At 39.8% G+C, this 20,984-nt stretch overlaps 1 protein-coding gene across 8 annotated transcripts in view; it reads right to left on the reverse strand.

Moving 5' to 3' along the window:
• The window catches only part of Ebf1 (EBF transcription factor 1), a 392,676-nt gene that overhangs the window by 61,165 nt on the left and 310,527 nt on the right, over positions 1 to 20,984 (reverse strand). For all 8 annotated transcript variants that reach the window (XM_074057661.1, XM_074057660.1, XM_074057659.1 and 5 more), the window contains exon 10: positions 20,201 to 20,327. In XM_074057661.1, the coding sequence (XP_073913762.1) occupies positions 20,201 to 20,327 (127 nt within the window). The remainder of the gene's footprint in view (positions 1 to 20,200; positions 20,328 to 20,984) is intronic.

Raw genomic sequence — 20,984 nt, forward strand, 5'->3', positions numbered from 1 at the left:
CAGGATACAAGACTCTTGTCCAGTGAGAAAGGACAAGTACACACACCCAGAAATCACAGTGAAAGTCACAAGCTTCTTTCCCAGTCATCGGCCTGTCTCCAATTAAAAGAATCACACAACAGAGAAGGCTTGTGACAGATGAACTGCGCTATGACATTCATCTTCATGAATTTGGGACAACAAGATGAAACAATGAAGCAAACAGCCAAGAGTTCATTTTGATGATCTGCTTGCCAACAAGGGAAAAATGCAGTATTTTAAAACAGCTCAGATGGATCTGCCATTTGTAAAGCATCAATAATTTTTTAATGAGCTATTAGAAAAATCATCATAATGTTTTTTTGAATTCAAACACTACAGAAGTTAAGGAATCATTGTTGCAATTAATTGCTCTCTCATTGCTTCCCGCATTCCTTTCATTACAAGAAATTAAAGGACAGAAGCGAATTATATAACATACATTTATTCAAGGGACTTGGCATCATTTACTGTATTTGTACTTCCCAAATATCACTTTGTTATCCTTTTAATGCTGAAATTCCTCTTGCTCTAAACTGACTTAGCAGATTCCTGTAATGTGACACTTCATAATTATGACTCAAAAATGTGGAGCTGGAAGGGACTAAGATAATATGTTGTCACTTCCCATATTTATCACCGCATTTCCTGAATCACCCAGCTTCGTAATGATGATTTCTTTCCATTCTTTGCACTGTTTGGTATGTTTTCTGAATACCTAAGAATGCTTATAAATATTCTCTACCCTTGCAGCCCACAAATCTTTAAAATTAAAAGACAAAGTTAAAATGACTTCTGTACTTTACCGACGTCTCCACTAAACGTGCACACATCTCACCATTTCAGTATTCACAGTTTAAGACTAGGTGATGACTTTCACTCTCACTGTGGGCTGTGGGAGGAGGGGGATGCTTCACAGTTTATTGAAAGCTATTTGGGGAGTTAGTCTTGATGGCTCCATGTCTTATTCTTTCTGCTTCTCCATCTCTCCCCCCAATGCACCTTTATTGACATCAGGCATCAGCCTCTGGTCCCATACAACTTCCCTTTTTCTTTTTCCTTTTAGAGTCACAAATGGAGATGAAAAAATTATAGAAACAATTTCAAGTATCTGGGGCAATGACATGGATCAATGCTTATTGAAAATTCAGGAAGCCTGATGTGTAGAGAACATAGTAGCTGGTAGAGCTCATATTTCTAGATAATGATCACAGAGTGGCTGGGGCACGGGGAAGGAAAGTGAAGCTCCAAGGTAATGACAGCATCGCCTTACTATGGGGGGAGTCCACAGTACTTAGCAACAAAACCATGTTCAGTGAGGTGAAAGGCTGCCCATTTACATATTGTACTAATTCTAATGTAGGAGGGGCTGTTTAAAGAAGTCCTCCTACACCCTTTACACTCTATGAGATCCCACCCCTCCCTTCTCTTTCTTTTCCTTTTTAGTGATTTGAACTCAGGGCCTTGCACTTGCTAGGTGAGCATTCTACCACTTGAGCCACATCCCCAGGCTTTTGATATTCTTCAGATGAGGTCTCTTGCTTTGTGCCTAGGGCTGACCTCAGACCATGATTCTCTTACCTATGCCTCCAGCTTAGCTGGGATGACAAACACAACCCACTACACCCAACTTATTGGTTGAGATGGAGTCATGCTAACGTTTTTGTCTGGGCTGGCCTTGAAATGTGATCCTCCCAGTCTCTGCCTCCTGTGTAGCTGTGATTATAGCCACCATGCCCAGCTCCCTCCTAACTCTTTCTGATACTTTCACCAATCAGACATCTGCCTGTTATCTCATACTTTGCTTCTCTTTCTTTTCTAGGACACAAGGGCCTAGAGAGCAAGAACCTCTCTACCTGGAAGATGTAGGAAATGAGCCAGGCACCCAGAGCTTTTTGTTACATTGGAATTTGAATATGATTGCACCTTTCCCTCCACAACAAAACACCGACAGAAACAACAAAGGGAACAGGAAGACATGTTTCCTCCACACTGCTTATAGGAGAAGCCTAAAGCCTGGAAAAAACCTAGACTTCTTTAGCCACCAAATGTAGTCTGCCATCTGAGGCTCACTGAGATATCACTACACTCCCAAGTGGATTTGTCATTAAGACCTTAGAAATTGCTGCTGAATTTATAAACATGGTTAGCACACGTTAGAAATACATGATTTATGAACATGAATTCCATATTTACATTTGGCATTTATTTAAAGATTTTTGCTCAAGAACAATACCACCTTACCTAGTCCCAAAACTTGTCTTAAAATTTAAAACAATGTCATGTTGAAGCAAAAGCCAGCATTTCCACTGGTCCAATGTAGCCTGTATGTATGGCTTTTAATTTCCTGACTTCATAAGAAATCCAACAGATACATGCTTCTTTAGCCAAGACAGGAGGAATTCCTTCTGAACACAAGAACCCATTAGAGAAGATGAAGGTGTGTTTGGGCCCTAAATGAGCCACACAGCATAGGAATTGCCATTAGCTTTATGGTACAGCAATGAGGAACTTATAAGAACTGAAGCCAATGTGTTATTAAGACCAGGTACGGTGGTTTTCAGACAATATGGATTTCTGAGCTATTTATTTATTTATTATTATTACTGCAGGTCTTGCTCTCCCAGCTGCAACAATTCCACCTTGCAGGACCCATGTAACAAGGTGATAGTATCTGAGAAATAATGAGGGAAGGAATGCTGTTCTTTCTTTTAGAGCAATCTCAGGTGCGACCACATGCCTTAAAGGACTGGATCAATACGCCAGCAGCAAGTCGCTCGATACGCCCTGAATTATTGCTTCATTTTTCTTCTTATTATAGATGAGTTGTGTTATTATTTTTCCCAAATCGATATTTTACAACCTTTTTTATCCGTTTCTCCATAAATTTTGTGATTACTTTAAACTGGGAATTCCGGTACACTAAATAAGATACAGTATGTACTGACATGGTTTTTTTGTTGTTGTTGTTTTGGGGTTTTGTTTTACTCTTTCAGACACAATGCCTTGTTTAAAAGCCCATCCTAGTCAATATCCAAAGGGAAAAAATTTTACAGAGAAAAGTTTAACATATCCCTGAGCTTGCAAAATAAATCTTTTAAAGCTAGCAGCGGCCCAAACATGCACAAAACTGAGAAACACAAAAGGAGGCAGAATTGACTAGCACTTTGCATCTCAAATTTCATTCCTGATGTCTTTTTCGCCTCTCCAGTTAAAGGGCCAATGCAATTCCCTTAAAATCCTTCTCACAAAGGAAATCACTCGATGCACCTTGGAGAAATTTAATTGGCTTGTGAGCTGTCTCCTGCTAAGTGTTTAAAACACCAGCAAATCAAATCATGGAAACTCGTATCCTATTCTGCTGTCGTCTTGCTCCAAGCTTGATTATTTAGATGTCACTATTAGCAGTGTCTACACTTAACGGAAGAGCTGGGCATAGACTCCCCTCCACCAGTTCCGGGGTGACTCCCGTTAATTCTATGAAATAATGCATATTATTTGGTAGAGAATGCTCCATGGTAACTGAATAATCGCCACAGTGCAGCCAGTGGTAATTTCATGGTAATTCACATTAACTTCATAACAAGCACTGTAGTTTTCACTATACCCATCTGAGAATGAGGCAGAATCATATTCTTTCATTTCTGCTTAATGCCACCCAAAATAAAAATAACGTAAAATCATCTGAAGGGCAGAAGGACAAGAGATGCAATCCTAATGAGTTTAAAAAAAAAGTGTTTAAACCCATTAAGTCTAATTAGACATGATATCCCAGAATTCACAAACAGTAGTTCTAATAAACTCATTAAAATTTTTTTGGTGGTTTCTTTAGAAAATGGGAGGATATTATAGTATAGACTGTTATACTACATTAAGGTTTTATGATTTTATATAGGCTCTTGTCTTTTTATGTAAAAGCCTATGGAACTTTATAAGAATACTTCTGCTTAAATCAATGAGTCTTAAACAACAATGTACTTCTTGTAACATGTACTTAATAATGCAATAAAGTATTCTAAGTAGTAAGAATAAAATAGGAAGCACTTTATTCTGATTGGCTGAATGATAATCAGGATATAGAGACTCAATTCCTTGTAACATTGCAGGGCCTACTTTACACTCAAATCTCCTTTACACACATATTATTTAATTTGGGCAATTATGAAGTCCTGAAACTACTTTTCCATTACCACCTGGACTGTTCGAAGGCTTCTCACCATGAATGTATCATATACAAGCATACGAAGAAGTATTCTGAGGAGAAGAAAGCAGTAGGAGCAACTTTAATTGAATACTTATATTAGCCAATTAAATTAGGCCTGTTTTTAAATGAGCTGCCCTTAATTAGCCACTGTTGGGAAAGTGGAATGGATATATTTTGCTTTTAACTCTCATAACATTGAGCATCAATGGACAACTGGCATTTTTTTGGCCTTTCACCAACAATTGAAGGCCTTTTTAGGAAGGTTAGAAACAATCTCAATCTTTCTCTCTTTCCCTCTCCATCTCTCTTTAAAATTCTAATGCAAACCCCAAATAAAGTTTAGAGCAGACATCCCTTGTACAGCCTTGATTTTTGACTTTTTAATGCATTGAGATATGCCACACACTCATACATGGTCAGCCTGACTGCTGGGCGTCCAACAGGCATTGATAAAACCCACTGAGCCAGACACACAGCAGAGATCTCTTCCCAGATAACTTTAAATCTTGTTCCTGACTACTATCAACTTGCAAATATTTGTCTGTCAGTGTTCCAATGATTCTGCTCCAAATAATAAGGTCACTAAATGTAACAAAAGCTATCGCTTCTTAGCTCCTAAGGACCACCAGGGGACTTAGAGGCAGAATGGAGGGTCCACAGAGGCCCTCTGGCTGAGGGAACATCTCTAGAACTCTGCATGGGCCACTGGGATGGTACATTAAAGTAGAACCCACCACATCCCACCCTGATTGAGCCTTGGGAAAATGACCTTCTTGTCCTAGTGAGGACACCCAAAAGCAGGCAGGTGTCTCACAGATGCCTTGATCTTAAGTTAGGCTTCCACACAAAGGCAGGATGAAGGAAATGCCCTTGAACTCTATAGCTGTCTTTGCCAATGGTGAAAATGGTACTTGGCTATTCTGTGGGACTTGGGTTTACTCAGAGGTGAATAAAAGCTCCTTTGTCTTTTGTCAAGAGAAAGACAAGGATGTAAACAGATCAAAATAATGGTATCTGTGGGATCCTTTCCGTAAACAGATCACATATTGGAAGGCCCAAAGAATCAAGCATCCAGACTACCTCAGGTTCTTCTTGGGCGTTCACTCAAATTTGGTGATATTAAAATACTAATGAAAAGGTATGCAATGACCATGGTGATGCTGGTTGAATGGTTTTCACATATGTTCAAAAATTCTATGACTTTACATATTTATATATTCACAAAATAGCAAATCCATTCATATATGATTTTCTCTTGTTCTATATGCAGATCAATTCTGCATTGGTTGGGAAATGTAGGCTCCTTATCTGAGCCTAAGTTGCTGCTTCTTTTATAAAATCTTAAGGTGGGTTTATCCTCTCTCTGAGGAACTTTCTATAGCTCAGATTTACAGAGATCTGATCTCATGGATTCTTGTTTTTAATAAGATCTGCCATTAATTAAGCACTTACTATATGCCATGCCCTATGCTAAGCTTTTTACACGTATTATCATATCCAATCCTTACAATAATCGTATCATTACCCCTATTTCATAGATAAGAAAATGGAGTTTCAGATTGATTACAAAACTATTAAGAAGTTGGTGAGGTAGGATTCAAATTGAGATCTGTCTTAATTTCAAAGACTTATAGCCAAGCAATTTCTTATAACTACATAAATTTAAGGGACTATCAGTAGTGTGGAGACAAGCTCTTGGCTCCCAGGTGGAAGAAAAGGAATATGGTGTAAAAATCTTCTGCTAGTTGAGTGGCTTTAGCTAAGTTTAAAAACTCTGCAAGCCTTGTTTTCATCATCTATAAAGAAGTCAACACCTTGGCTGTCTAGGTTATCTTTAACACTTACATTCCACATTGTGGGCCATTCCTTCATGCTTTCACCCATTCATTCATTTGACTCATATTTGTTGTTTCCCATTCTGTGCCAGGCACTGGAACCCAGAAGCAAACAAGATAGACAAAGACCTGCCTTCATGGAGCTAAATTCTAGTGAGAGACACGGACTATACAAATATGAACAAATAAATCGTCCAGATCACATCACTGGTGGTAAATGCTAGGAATAAGAAAGTGCTTCGGTCTCAAGGTGCCAGAGCTGGGGAGGCAGCTGAAAACCCGAGAGGTCTCTCTCCTTATGTCCATGGAAAACTAAACGGTGGGCAAAACTAGTGTTAAGTCCACTTTGTAGATGTGTAAGTCTGAGATATCAAAAGGTGTACAGGGTATGGAGGGATATAGATCTGATATCAGACCTATCCTTAGTGATCTAAATGACTATAACTTATCAGCTTCCCTTCTTTCTAAGCCTTATTCTTTACACCTGAAAATGGGACTAAAAATACACATACTTCTTTCCTCACAGAGAACAAAAAAGAATTGATGTGAATCAATCAATCAAGTAGAATTGGTCAAGTATAAAGCTACATTTTAATAAATTTACATATGTATACAAAGATAAGATGAGACACACAGAGGCTCAATAGCTAGACCTGTACTTGGCTCCCAACATATGACAAGTCACAACAGGCTTTGTTTGTTTTGGTGCTAGTAATTTTATTAACTGGAAATTCTAAGCTTTCAGATGATCCTCTTATATATTCTGAGCTGACCTGACTCATAATTCATTTTTCTAGTCTTGAAGATATTAGAGAAATGTGAGACCTACAAACTTGCTCAAAATTTCTCCAGAGACAGTTCTCTACCCAAACCTCCCAATACCCTCCAAGAGTCATCCTGATCTCATAGCTGTTTTAAAAATCAGTTAGAACCGAAAAGAAATGATGCACGTGTATAGCATAACTGGGGAGGTCATATTCTGTACAGATATTTAAATGTGAATTTATTTTTGGCATTAAACAAAGTTCTAAATTATCTCCATATTGACTGGGAGTTGGTGCTTCCTGGCGCTAACCACTGAGGCTAATCCCAGGTGGCTGTGCCCAACAGGCCAGGCCTTCCACCCATGATGTAAAGCAGCTAACCACAGGTTGATGTTAACAGGAAAGGGTGAACAATCGCACATGTGGGTCGAGCTGCGGCAGGAATGAGGGGAAGTGTGCACTGGTCTTTGTTTCTGCCCATGATGATAGGGAGTCTCGGTCCTGTCTGCCTCTCACTACGAGAGATGTCACAGAAAATCTCAAGTCTTATATTAGCGTGTGGTAACCACCTGAACTTCCAGTGCCCTGAGTAATATGAGGCCACTGAGGAGCGCAAGCGGACCTTATTCAAGTTGAAAATACCATGTGGTATAGACCATTCGGTTCATACCAGAAATTGCATATGGCAGATGACTAGACAACAGGAAACAAGTATCAATGTACTAAAATGTATAGAAAGATTTCCACCCGCTCCAGAAAATTCCCCTTGTTATATATTTGAAACATGTTAAAGTCTCCCTGATGACAAGGTACTTTCTCAATTCTACTATTTTAAACTAGCCAGAAGCACGAAGTAATCACAATTAATGCTAGTTTGGGTAAACCGACAGATATGAATCAGGACAAGAAGGAGGAAGAGGAAATTATCATAAATTTATTCCCTAGGGGATTGGTCTCTTACAATTATGAAAATTCTTTAAAATAATCCATTTATTTTTTACTTATATATTTACTTATGTTGCCATGTTGGGGATTGAACCCAGGGCCTTTTGCATGCTAGGCAAGCACTCAACCACTGAACTACATCCCCAGCCAAAATAAGCCTTTTCAAAACCAGTCTTAAAAACACTGCTGTAGAGCAAATATTTATGTCTGGTGTAGGATAAAACTTCTAGTGAATATGTTACACACAGATTCAAAAAGAACTGCATCTCAGCTTTGATGGAAGGGAATATAATGGGATTAAAAATGACTCTGCCAGACTCAGACAAGTATGGGATATGCCCTCTCCTATGTGGGATCAGTTTTTTAAAAAGACATGAAAGTAGAAGAAGGGGCAAAATTAGGGGAGGAGTGAGGGTAATAAGGGCAAGTGTGACCAAAGTGTGTTATAAAAATGTATGAAATGTCAGTGTGAAACCCATTATTTGTGTAATTAATAGAGGCTGTTAATTATTAATTATTAAGAAATTAAATTAATTAAATATATTAAATAATATTAAAATGGCAATGGCTTTAATTTTTTTTAATGTTGATGGCATTTTTACAGTTGTATATAGCTTAAATAGAAGTGGAAACCCTAAAAGTAGAAAAAGTTGCATTTGTAAATATTGCACAATAGCTGTGATTTTAAATATGAATATGTTACCAAATTAATATGTGAAATATTATAAATAGACATTAATAATTCATTGGTGTCTATGAATATGAACATTGTTAATTTGACCCTTGAAGCTTTTTAGGAAAATAAGAAACACCTTATATTCAATAGCATGTTATATTTTGTCATATACCATGTTAAAAGTTCCATGAAAGAAAAGATGTGTCGCCCAATGATAGAGGAATGATTTAACAAATTATGGTGTAGCCATAAAATGGACTATTATACACCCACTAAATATATTCAGGAGGAATCTGAACTTTATAATGTAAAATACAAAACAGCATGCAAATGTATGTAAACATAATGTATATAAACATATACACCTTTGTGATTCACTGACCAAAAAAACCGTTGTATTCACTGTCTGTATTGTGAATACGCATAGAAAACCATACTACTCAAAAAATATGAACGTGACCACCTCTGAGAGATGGGATAATGGATAATTTTCATGCTTTTCTGCAACTTTAAATCTCCTACAGGAGTACACATTATGTTCACCATGACAGAATTTGGTTAAAATATTTAAGGTTCCAGGCCTTGTTTTATCTCACATGTCCTAGAAATGGTCACATTCGCCCCTCACCAAGAATCTGAATTTAGCAAATTCCACACATTGCTCCCTGGAGGCTTAACCTGTGCACACACTGGTGCCCTCTCTCCACCAGGGGCTAAATCCTGGCTCCTCCACTTACTCAAAACCCTGAGAAGAGGGCTGGTGGAGCAGCTCAAGTGGTACGGCACCTGCCTAGCAAGCATGAGGCCCTGAGTTCAAACCCTAGTACTGCCAAAATAGAAGTAATCACTAAAAACCCTGGGAAGTCATTTCAGTGTTGTCAGTTTTCTTGTCTTATAAATGGGTCAGTAATGGAGCTGCCTTATGCAGATGGGGGCTGTGCTTTACCTTTCAGTAATGTAGAAAGAAGGAAGACTGAAAGCTAAGACAGAGTTAGTGGGAAAAGCACAGGATGGGAAGAACAGCAGGATAAAAGCAGAGGATGGAGTAGAAAGGCAGCAGAGAGAGGACAGAAAAGAGGAGCTCAAAACTCTAGTGGGAAATGCTGCTGCAGTGGGGAGGGCACAGGCAAGGGGGACATTCACTGCCTTCTTATTGTTGCCATTCTGGATTTGAGCTTAGGTATGGTAAGTGTTTTCCATAGGTTCCATTTATGGGAAGTATAGTACTGCTTTGCACAGTAAGGGGGAGAAAATGCATGGAATTCATTGACCATGGAGCTTGTTCAGGTTGAAAACAGAAGCAGCTCTGTGTTGTAGCTGAAGGTGCTTCTGGGAGCTGGTCCCAGCCTCTAAGGACAGTGGGTCCTTGTAGCTACATACACTCCATCAGTTGAGAATGGCTGATGTATTCCAACCAATGTGGCTATCTCAGCATTCTGACCCCAAAGAATCCAGGCTTAGGTTTATTACCCCTGGGCTGTCGAATTTTCAGAAATAAAAAGAATTGAGAACCCAAATTGAATATGTCTATGTTTTAAATGAAGGTAAGGCTGTATCTCATCAGAGGTTCTACTGAGGTATAAAGTAATTATCAAACACTAGAATTTGTTTTAAATTCATAACACCCTGATATTTACGATACATTGTGAAATGAAAAAATAAATCACATAAAATTATGCCAGGTATTTTGGTAATGAGGCAGACACACACATAGGAAAAAAGTCTGAGATAAATACCATTAAAGATAATATTAATGAGTGTTTATGTTTTAAAAAATGTTAAAATGGGCATTTTTAATATTATTTTAATTACTTTTATTGGTGCTCCCTAAATTATCTGAAATCAGCATGTAGTATTTGGGGACAGAGAAAGAAAGAGAAGATTAATATCTAGTGGGTACCATGTCTCTTAGCTTGACCAGTGGACAGAAGGACCGTACCACTGCACACATGGACCCACAAAACAGAAAGGGACCTCTGCCAAACATTAGAAATAAATCTGAGGAAAAGAAAGGAATTCAGTTTTCTTCCTCTTCCCACTCCAAGGTATTCGAGAAAATTCAAATGGTTTAAAAGCTGAAGGGTTAATTTATCATGATGCTGAAAAGAAATTAAAAAAAAAAACTTGAAAACTTCCAAATACTTTATTGGCTTTGAAAACCAAATCATGTTATATCATACTAAAAAGATTAGAGGTTCAAGACTTTATCGTATTGCATTACATTGGCAAGGATAGATAGAAAGCACAGGTCCTACGTTTATTGTTAATAGCTTTCTAATCTCTTACCAGAAATTTATAGTTTAGAAATGGCAACACATCTTAAAGATTAAAGCCATGTGACAAATAGTTCATGTCCTTTAATAACCAAATCACACGCCTTAGATCAGGCAAGCTTATCGGCCTTTTCCTTCTATATGGTTTCATTGGTAGGAAATTCTTTATATCCCTATTACGTGGATGATGAATGGGACTGTTGGTTATGGTCTGTTATTTGCTTGGCTGTAGTCAATATGTTTTCTTTGGACAGGGATTTCTGTGATTTATCTCTCTCCTGGCCTTATCACTTATTAACTCTGGGTAGACAGGAAAAAGCCAAGGTTGTATATAAGGCCTTGTGGCCATTTAGGCTCTAATGTCAGTGAAAATATCCCTTTTAATGTTCCTGTTACACTAGCTACTCAAGCCCTGATTACACTCCACTCCAAATAGGAAATAAAGGTCATATTTCTTGGAAAGTACATACATAAAATATGCAAAATAATATGCTTCCTGGAGACCGACTTTATTCTTTGCAGAAATGGCTTTCATTTCTTGGCTGTCGCAGAAGTACAATGGTTACTTTTAGTGATTGTTGTTGCTGTGCCCTTTATGGTAACAACAGCATCTGACTGTACAAATGCCAGAAGACTCAGAGTCACTGATCACATAACATAAATCAGATCAGAAAAAAATCGCATTTTTTCAGCCGAGAAGAGGGTTGGGTTGGGAGCCACTCTTTGTATCACAAAAGCAAATTCCCTCTGCAAGGAATTCTTTCTATGTGTGTAAACAGCTCATCTGGAGTTATATTCAAGATATGTGGACAGGAGCAGCCTGTGAGTTTTTTCTTTCTTTTTTTTTTTTTCATTGGGTCTTTTCCAATGAGGACACCACTAAGGCAGAAGTTCAAAGCAAGTGTTCTTATGCAATGCCTCTTTTGGCTAAACCCTAAGTGGAAACAATCTGGTAAAAAAGAAAACGGGTTCTTGCCTTCCTTCCCCCATTCTTCATCATTTTGCTCCAGCCTATCTTTCTCACAATGAACTTAGCTGTGGAACGTCACCCTTTGCAAACGAACTTCATGTTCATTCTTTCAATGATTATCACAAGACCCTTAGAAAGCACAGAAGAGTAATGGCTCCTCCATCATCAAGCTGAGGAGCTAAAATTAGTAGAGCCTTAACTCTGTTCTCCCTCGTCCCCATATCCAACCCATCTCAATGTCTTCTCCATTCTTCTTCTTAACTACCTCTTTAATACTCTCACTTCACTCCATCTCCACCCATTATCACCTAAATCAAAGTGGACAACTCTTTCCCTGACTACTGCAAAGACCTCCTAAGGGGTCTTCCAACATCCATTCTGGTCCTATGATTCAACCATACAGGGTTTTCATTTTTCTCCCAAGATGTAGATCCATTCATGTCCACCTGTTATTTTAGACACTTCAAGTACTGCTACTGCTCTAGCAACAGCCATCAAAATCTTCCTCATGCCTTACAACGTTTTGCACTACTTATCCCTGCCCACTTTTCCAGCCATCTTCTCTTATCTTCTCCTCCCTCTGATGATTTGTTAGCCTCACTGGAATTCTTACAATCCCAGTGGATAAGATGCCACATTTCCTTCCACCCAGTGCCTGCTGCATGTTACATCTGATGGCACATTCCTTCTGTTTCCCCAGCCTACCCTTCATTGACGGCTGTGTTAGCAGATCATCCTTCAAACGTCAGTTTACTTAGTTCTTCCTGAGGGCTAATGTCTGGGTTCCTTTATTATATATGTATCTGAAATCCTGTTCTCCTCTTTCTGGACACTTACCAGGTTTGAAATAGTAAGCTTATGAATAGCTATGTTCCCTCATAGACTCTAAGATCAATGAAAACAGGGACTGTGTCAGATTTTGTTCAACAATGTTTGGGGACATTGCTTAGAACTAATTTAGAACTTTGCTCAGAATACAACAGGCAATCTGAATATTCATAAGAGAAATGAACAAAGTAAGAAAAGGAAACAGAAAAATGAGAACCAAAACCGAGGTCTTGAGTCCTACTCTAACACCTAGAAACATCTTTCATCTTGATCATAGCTGGTACATATGTAATACTAGCCAAAGTGGGTTCTAGTAACCAGTTCTTTGGATTTTTTTTGAAAAAAAATCAATACTCCCACTGTCTGTTATCTCATTTTGAGTTTATTTTTAAGGAGCACTCACACTGGACCACACATTATCAGGACTGCATTACCTACACTGACCTATTTACTTCTTAAGTAAAGGCACTATTAAAGTATCTCCAACTTACAGGTCAGAAAATGAAGAATATAAAGGGCATACACCTCGCCTATTTTTTTCTTTAACAGAAACTCAAACTTGTATGTGTGAAAATTGTAGATTCTTAATTAACACCTCTTATTTACAATGCCATGTCATCCAGAGCACAAAAATCAATAGGGACATTGATTCTGGGTAATATGTCAATCAATTATTAGAGAACACCTATTACAAGTGAGATACTGTGTCAAGTTGCTTTGACACTGTGTGCAAAATAGTTTAAGACTGGTGAAGGATACCTCTTTCTTCATGAAGTTAGTGGACTTTTTGAGATTTGGACATGTGCTCTAAGAACAGAACAAGAGAGCTATTGGACTAAAAAAGCCAGTGATGAGTGAGTAGTCTAAATACACAGGGCAAAAGAGATCCAAGAAATGTTCCTGGTCAATCAAGATAAGCCACGGGGAATGTCAAAGTCACTTAGTCCATTTGACCCATTTCACAATGAAGAAACTGGAGTCAAGAGGACCTAGGCCACTTGTACTGGGTTTCATATCCAGTTAAGCGTGGAGCCTCTTTGGCCTCAGCCAGTGCTCTGTTTACCATAATACAGTGGCCAGAGAACACTCAGAGAAGACAGAGTTTGAGCTGGATCTAGGTTTTGCACACTCTTGTGCAAAAGGGAATCTCCAGAAGCTAAATAGGAAGTGAGCTTTCAACACAGTGGTGAGACTGATTTGACCAGAAGTCAGAAAAAAAATTGAGCCTAGTATAGAGTGAACTGTGAAGGCCAGACAGAAGGGAATGGGCTACACCTTACATATAGTCTGTAAACGAGGAAGGTTTCTCTGCAGGGCAATTGTAAGTAGCTTTCCAGAGGGCTAATGAGGCAAGGAATTGGTGTAAGAAATGGCTAAAGAAGAGGAAAGGCATTAGGATCTAACTCTTAATGTCTCCCTTAAAACTGATGACATTGTCCCCAGGGTAGCAGCTTTCATTTTGTAGAGAAGGAGGGTTCAAAGAACTAAACACAGAGTTTCCTTGAACTTGAGGTTGAAGCTGCTTATAACCTGAACAACTCTGAAGTGGGTTAGGGATGGACTGTACCATTCATGTTATATTGCCTGCAAAATAGAAGTGGAAGTTTGAGATAGAAGCAAGGGAATGGACCAGTGTTGTTCCCCAAGAAAATTAACACCAGAGTTTATAAATCAGGGTTGCCTGATCAAAGTATTTATTCTCTGAAGCCATTCCTGAGCAAGCATTTGTCATAATCTGCTATTGTTTGGATGTAGTATGTTCCCCAAGAGTCCTTGTGCTGGAGGCTTGGCCAATGTGGCATATTAAGACGTGGGGCCACAAGGAGGGTAATTAGGCCAATGGGGAAGACTGATGCACTTCTCATGGGACCCTGGTTAGTTCCCGCAAGGGAGAGGTGCTGTAAAAAGAGTGGGCCTAACCCCTGAATCCCTCTGGTTTCCTGACTCTCTGTGTCATTATTCTGGGCATACACCTGCCACCATGTCATCTGCCACGTTGCGAGGCAGTCATGGGAGGGCACTTACCTGAGGTCAAAGAGATGGGACTGTTTGATCTTGAACTTTCTGTCTCCAAAAAAACTGTGAGCTAAATAACCCTCTTTTCTTTACAAGTACTCAGTCTCAGGTACTTTGTTATAACAACAGGAAATGAAGTAATACATAAACAAATCATTGTAGTCACAGTTATAAATCTCTTTTTCTTGCTATTTTTATTTGTGGTTGATTAGTGTTGTTTCTTTAATTTGCGAGTGCTTACTAGAAATGCCTAATACTAGAAATTCTGAAGGCCATTTCTTAGATCTTTAGGAAGAATATTGTGAGGATGATAAACATCCCTTTGAAATACTTGCTCCATGGTTGCAACTTAGAAATGAATAAATTAATAATGGCCATATCTGACCTCCTTCTAGTATTACACATTTATTTCCAGATCCTAATAACAACCCCAGCAAGGAATCATTATTCTCTTTTAAAGATGAGCTGGACAGTAATATGTTTATTAAGTGCTTGGGCTGAAAGTCAATCTACACCCACCACCTTGCACCCCAAGCACCCAATCGCTATGCTGAACTGTCTTCTTGAGAGTGAAAGAGGATAGGATGGGGAGAAGAAAGAAAAGAGAAGGAGGAAGAGAGGAAGCCAGAGAAAGGGAGGGAGGAGGGAGAAAACAAGGGCGATGGGAAGAAAATAATGGAAGCTTGAAAGTCATGGTAACAGCCATCAAATTTCACAGAGCACATTTAGCCAAAATACGCCTCTCCTGCCTGCACAGCAACATGCTTTGTATTGTGAAGGGGAGTGAGGCTATTCTGGGTACCAGGGCAAACAGGAAGTATTTCCAGGAAGAATTTTTTGCATGCAGAGCCTCACGCTTGCTAGGCCACCGCTCTGCCACTTGAGCCCCACCCCTAGTTCCTTAGCTTTTACTTTGTTTTTCAGATAGTCTCAGGCTCAGTTGGAGAGCTGGCCTCACACCACAATCCTCTTAGCTCCATCTCCTGAGTCGCTGGGACCACAGGTGTATTCCCACACCTGGCTTGTTATTGCGATAAAGTCTCACTAACTTTTGCCTGGACTGGCCTGGACCCATGACCCTCTGCCTCTTCCCTCTTTCTGGTAGCTGGGATTATAGCTATACACCACCACACTCAACCTCTAGAAGAATTTTTACTTCAAATTTAATACAAGGCTTTGATTCCACAGGGGCCAGAAGTTAGATGAAAATCGTTTAAAATGGAATACAGGGTGGTAGAACGGATCTGAGAGACGCCCAGCCAAACATCTGGGTTGTTAGATGATCATTTATGGGGACTCTTACCACATGTGGGGGCACGGGTGGCACGTGGTCCTCAGGGTACACCTGAGCTGCTCCAACATCATCTAGTGGCCTATTCTTCTAGTTACATTTCCCCTGGTCCTAGAGAAGTAACTGGAATGAAGGCAAAACTTGCCTTTGGATTTGGGCACTTTTTAGGAAAACCAATTCTAAGAACAATGAAGGAGCTAACAGTTCCTAAGAATTTTGTTTCTGTCAGCATCCAAGTATACTTAGGGCTCAGAGCTCACAATCCTAAAAGAGTCAAGTCACTTATACACTTCACTGCAAGAAAGCAAGCAGTGAGAATAGGGAAGGTAGGAGGGAGACCCCACCTGGCAGAGGAGGAATGGTGGGTTTGCTTTCAATGGACTAACAGGCCAGACACGTGACCATAGGACTTCCAGAACAATTCTGTGCTTAGCATGGGTTCTTATTTCCTTCTTTCAGAAACATTTAAAATTTCATTTGCATAAGGATAACTGGGCACCATAAAGTAAGATCTGTGACCTGCTCTTGACACAAAGTCAGAACCCAAGTTGGGTTTCTCTCTCTGTGTGATTCTGATTGGAAGAACACAAGAGCATCACACATCTGGTGGCTGAGAATTCCTTCTGCATCTCAGGTCTGAAGCCCCGTGATGGAGGATTTCGCTCACTCTCCTTACAAGGGAAAGCAGCTTGCAGGCAGTCTTTGTTTGGTCAAATTCTTTCCCCCTCCCCCAAAGTCTACCTTTATCTGTATAGATCAGAACAGGTTGCTCTCATCTGTTTTTTTTTTAATAGTAATTATAGATTTTCTATATTACACAAGCAAACTCTTTCTTGTACCTTCTGAAAGCAGCAATAGCACCTTAATTTGGGATGTTATTTTCAGCTCTATGATATTATTCAAGGAAATATTAGTGACATTCCACTAAAACACAAGAAGGTGAGTTTACTAATCCAGAAAAGCAAGCCTCCCATCTTAAAATATTATGGCGCTTACAGAAAATGGAGATCTTCTATGGGGGGATGGGGTGAGGGAGGGGAGCTACATGATTGATTAAATGACCTGAACAGTTTGGGTTCAAAGAACAGAAAGATTTCATAACTCTTCTTCATTAATAAGTGGAGACAGCAAAGTAGTAAACTGAGTATGTCACAGGGGACAGTAGCCTCAGCCATAAATAGGTGACCCTTGGCAGGGCTCACCTATGGTTTTGCCAATCCACAGCCATTCCATTTTGCTAGAAACTGTGTGACATCATAGTAACTATTAACAGTCACTATGAAGCAAGAGGACTTTGCCCAATTTCTTTATAAAGTTTTATTTTTCTTATACAGGAAGAGGTCAGACTGCCTCCTAGAATACTTCAAAAAAAAAAAAAAAGTATGCCCGGCACCAGTGGCTCATGCCTGTAATCCTAGCTACTTAGGAGACAGAGATCAGGAAGATCAAGGTTCAGAGCCAGCTCAAACAAATAGTTAGAAGACCCTATATCAAAAAACACTTCATAAAAAATTGGGCTGGTGGAATGGCTCAAGGTGAAGGCCCTGAGTTCAAGCCCCAGTACCAAAAAAAAAAAAAAAAATTCTTCTTGTCTGTTACCCACAGTTTGAAGCAAGATTGCCAGAAATCTTTTTCCCTGCTTAAAATTTCTCACACATGTACACACGTGCAAACACACCAGTCCTCATCTCCTCCAGAACTGCTTCCTAGACTTGCAAATCTGCAGTTTTTATCTTTGATCTTAATTCCAATATGATACAGATTTTCCAAGATGTGACTTCTTAAATGGATGGCAAATTTTTTTAATGGTTAAAAAAAGATCTCCAAATAATGATGGGTTTCTTAGCTATTTTCTTTTGAGAACTTAAGTAATTTAATGGGGATTTTTTTTTTAACTTTTATGGCCAGGTGGCTCTAGGGGATATTTTGTTGAACACTGATTAAAAATAATTTCTTCTAAATGAGACCTGACCACAAAATGAAACCATTAATGGGCAGAGACATTGTCACCAAAGCGGAAACCATGGCTGATTGCCTCTTGTACCTCCCACCACACAAGCATTTTCTTCTCCTTTTCTTGTTCTTAATAGCAGAATGAATAAGCAGCCAGCAAGGTCTAAATGTTTTCAGCCAAAAAACAGAGTCCAAACTCCTCAGAGAAAACATTTGGCCTCTGTGGTTTTGTAATATGTTCCAGAAAACAGAGTTCAGTGAGGAACACTGTGAAAAACTCCCATCTCTCGGAATGATGGTGAGGAATGTTACAGTATCAGAAATTTCAATTGGTCCTCTTCCTGCAGGCCTATAATGAGGCTTGTAAAAAAAAAAAAATAGTGCTATGTGGAAGTTCTCATGGGAAAAGTGAATGGCAAGAAATCCTAGCTTTAAAAGAAACAGCTAATCTGCTAGTTTGATTGTTCTTCAAAACTTATGCTGAACCAATGAGCCTAATTAAAAACACTTGCCCTACTTCTATAAAACATCATAGCTTTCTCTATGCTTCGTTTGTATACACCACAAAACTCCAGCTAGACTATTATTTTTTTCAAGTGCTCACTAACGAAATGCTGACTTTGTTGGGATGGCTGAGCTAATTTCTTGAACTCAGTGTGAAACCTTAGCTAAACAAAATTGTGGTAATTTTCCTTAATTTGTAAAAGTGATTGGAGTGCAAACAAAATTTTCCTCTTGGGTCAATCCTATAATTTTCAATTAACTAAAACTAATCGGCAGGCAGGCACCAAACCTGCATTTTGTTTAAAGGGCTGGGAGGCATTTCCAAGGGTCAGGGTGCGTTAATTGTCTTTATAATTTTGAGAGAGAAAGAAGAGAGGAGAGGAGATTGAGTTACGAAGAAGCATGTTTAGTGTTGTTCCCAGTATTAAAATACAGGAGAAAGATGCTCTAAGGTAAAATGTCACAGCAAAATAAAATCTGTTCCTTTAATTATATGGTTATAATTAGGATGTGTAAACAGAGTTACTCCTTCAGTACTCTGAATCTCTCTGTCACAGCAAGTTCCCCTTCTCACCCAGGTCTTGTGGTCCTTTGCTGAGTGGAGAAGGACTTCATGGACACAGCTAGCAGAAGGCCATGAATTTCACTCCCCCAAGTGTGGTCCTTAGACCACGGGCATAAGCTGCACGCACCTTTGAACTTGTAGGAAATGATGTGTCAGGTTCTCCCTAGACCAACTCCAGCCCAATCTGAATTGTACAAAGATCCCTGGGTGCTTGGTTTGCAGTCTGGAGACTCGGACTGTGGAGCAGACATAGTTCTGCTTCTGGTCTTTCCAGATCCTTCCTAGTTTGCTCCACATTCACCCTGTAACGCTAGCTTTTTACCACGAGGGTCTAACATGCCAAAGCTGGGGGGGAGGACAAAAGGCAGCTCATTTCAGAAGAACAAACCAACCCAGAATTAAACCTGAGAAACGCCAACTGTATTTATGCCAAATGCTACAGCAGGCTGGGAGAAAGTGGCGTGTCCATTTCACAGGGCACCCTGATGTCATGAAATGTGCGCTCCCCAGCAAGGCAGCTTAACTTCCGGAGACCTCAGCACCTCTGGCACCTCTGTCCCCTCATTTCTCATGCTGCTCCTCTAAGTATCCAACCAATTAGTTCAGTAGATCCTGCCATTCAACCTGGAAACCTGCATGAATTCTTTTGGGCGGGAGAAGGGCAGTATTGGAATCTGAACTCAGGGCCTTATGATTGCTAGGCAGGTGCTCTACCACTTGAGCCATGCCCACAACCTTTTTCTGCTTGAGTTATTTTTCAGATAGACTCATGTTTTTGACCAGGACCTTCCTCAGACCACTGTTCTACCCGTGCCTCCCACATAACTGGGATACAGTCACGCACCACTATGTCTGGTTTATTTGTTGAGATAGGGTCCTACTAACTTTTTGCCCATGCTAGCCTTGAGCTGTAATTCTCCTCAACTCCATCTTCCAAGTACCTGTGTGTATCACCACATCCAACTTGGATGAATTCTTAATAATAACAATCAACACAACTCATTTGTTCTTGGAATCTGGTGAAATAGAGAAAGTCACTTACCAGAAATTAGATTCTTTTAGGGGATGGGTGGGACTGTGGTTTGAACTCAGGGCCTCACACTTTCAAAGAAGGCACTCTATTGCTTGAGCCATGCCTCCAGTCCATGTTGCTCTGGTTATTTTGGAGATGGGGGTTTTATGTACTATTTGCCTGGGTTGGCCTCAAACCTCAATCCTCCCTACCTCAGCCTCCTAAGTAGCTAGGATTATAGACGTGAACCACCAACACCTATTAAGAAACTAGATTTTAAAAAAATATACATCCTTATGCATATAAAATAAAGATGAAGTTGGCTGCCATCTTCAGTGGCTCTTACCTGTGTAAATGAATCTCCCAGGTGTCCCTTTGCAGAACTGCTTGGATTTGTAGGACAGTGTGACTTCCACAACACCAGGGATGTGCCGAGGAGGCGTCTGCACACGGATGGCATGAGGAGTGATCAACTGGGGAGACATTTTAGGAGAAGAATGGTCATTGTAATATGTGAAGGACTCATTTCATAGCTTCCTATCAGACATAATTAATCTGTCAGTGGGCAAACATAATCTTGATGGAACCTGCATAAAAGATTGACGACATTATTTACAAGTGCTCCAAGTACAGCCATCACAACACTATCTGAGTTGTCCTACAGGGCAGGCTCTGGGCTTCCTGATTTGAAAAGGGAACCAGGCCTAATGAAATGATTTACCGCCTACAAGATATCCTTTGGAAAATCTCTGCTTGGAGCAGACACTCAAATCAGAGCTGAGCTCTGCCATACCTCTCCAGAAGTCAATGGACTTGGCATTTGAACTGAACCCTTAACCATATGGGAAAACAAAAAACCAGAAAACAGTAGGCCCAGGAGCTCTGATTGACTTCAGAGCACACGTCTGAAATGCCCCCAAAACCCGTTTGGCACATTAGCTAATAGTCAGGGAGCTTTAAAGGGGAAACCAAAGAATGTGCCTCCCTGGAATCGTTTGGCGCTCCGGCAGAGCTCAGTCCTCTGCATAAAAAAAGCAATGGAAGGCTGGGGACCAGGCTGCAGCATGGCCACTGGCCTATGATGCAATGTCACGTGCACAACGAGAAAGGTCCTTTCTGTTGGCAACCAG

Source organism: Castor canadensis, chromosome 16, assembly GCF_047511655.1.
Source record: "Castor canadensis chromosome 16, mCasCan1.hap1v2, whole genome shotgun sequence".
Classification (NCBI taxonomy): Eukaryota; Metazoa; Chordata; class Mammalia; order Rodentia; family Castoridae; genus Castor; species Castor canadensis.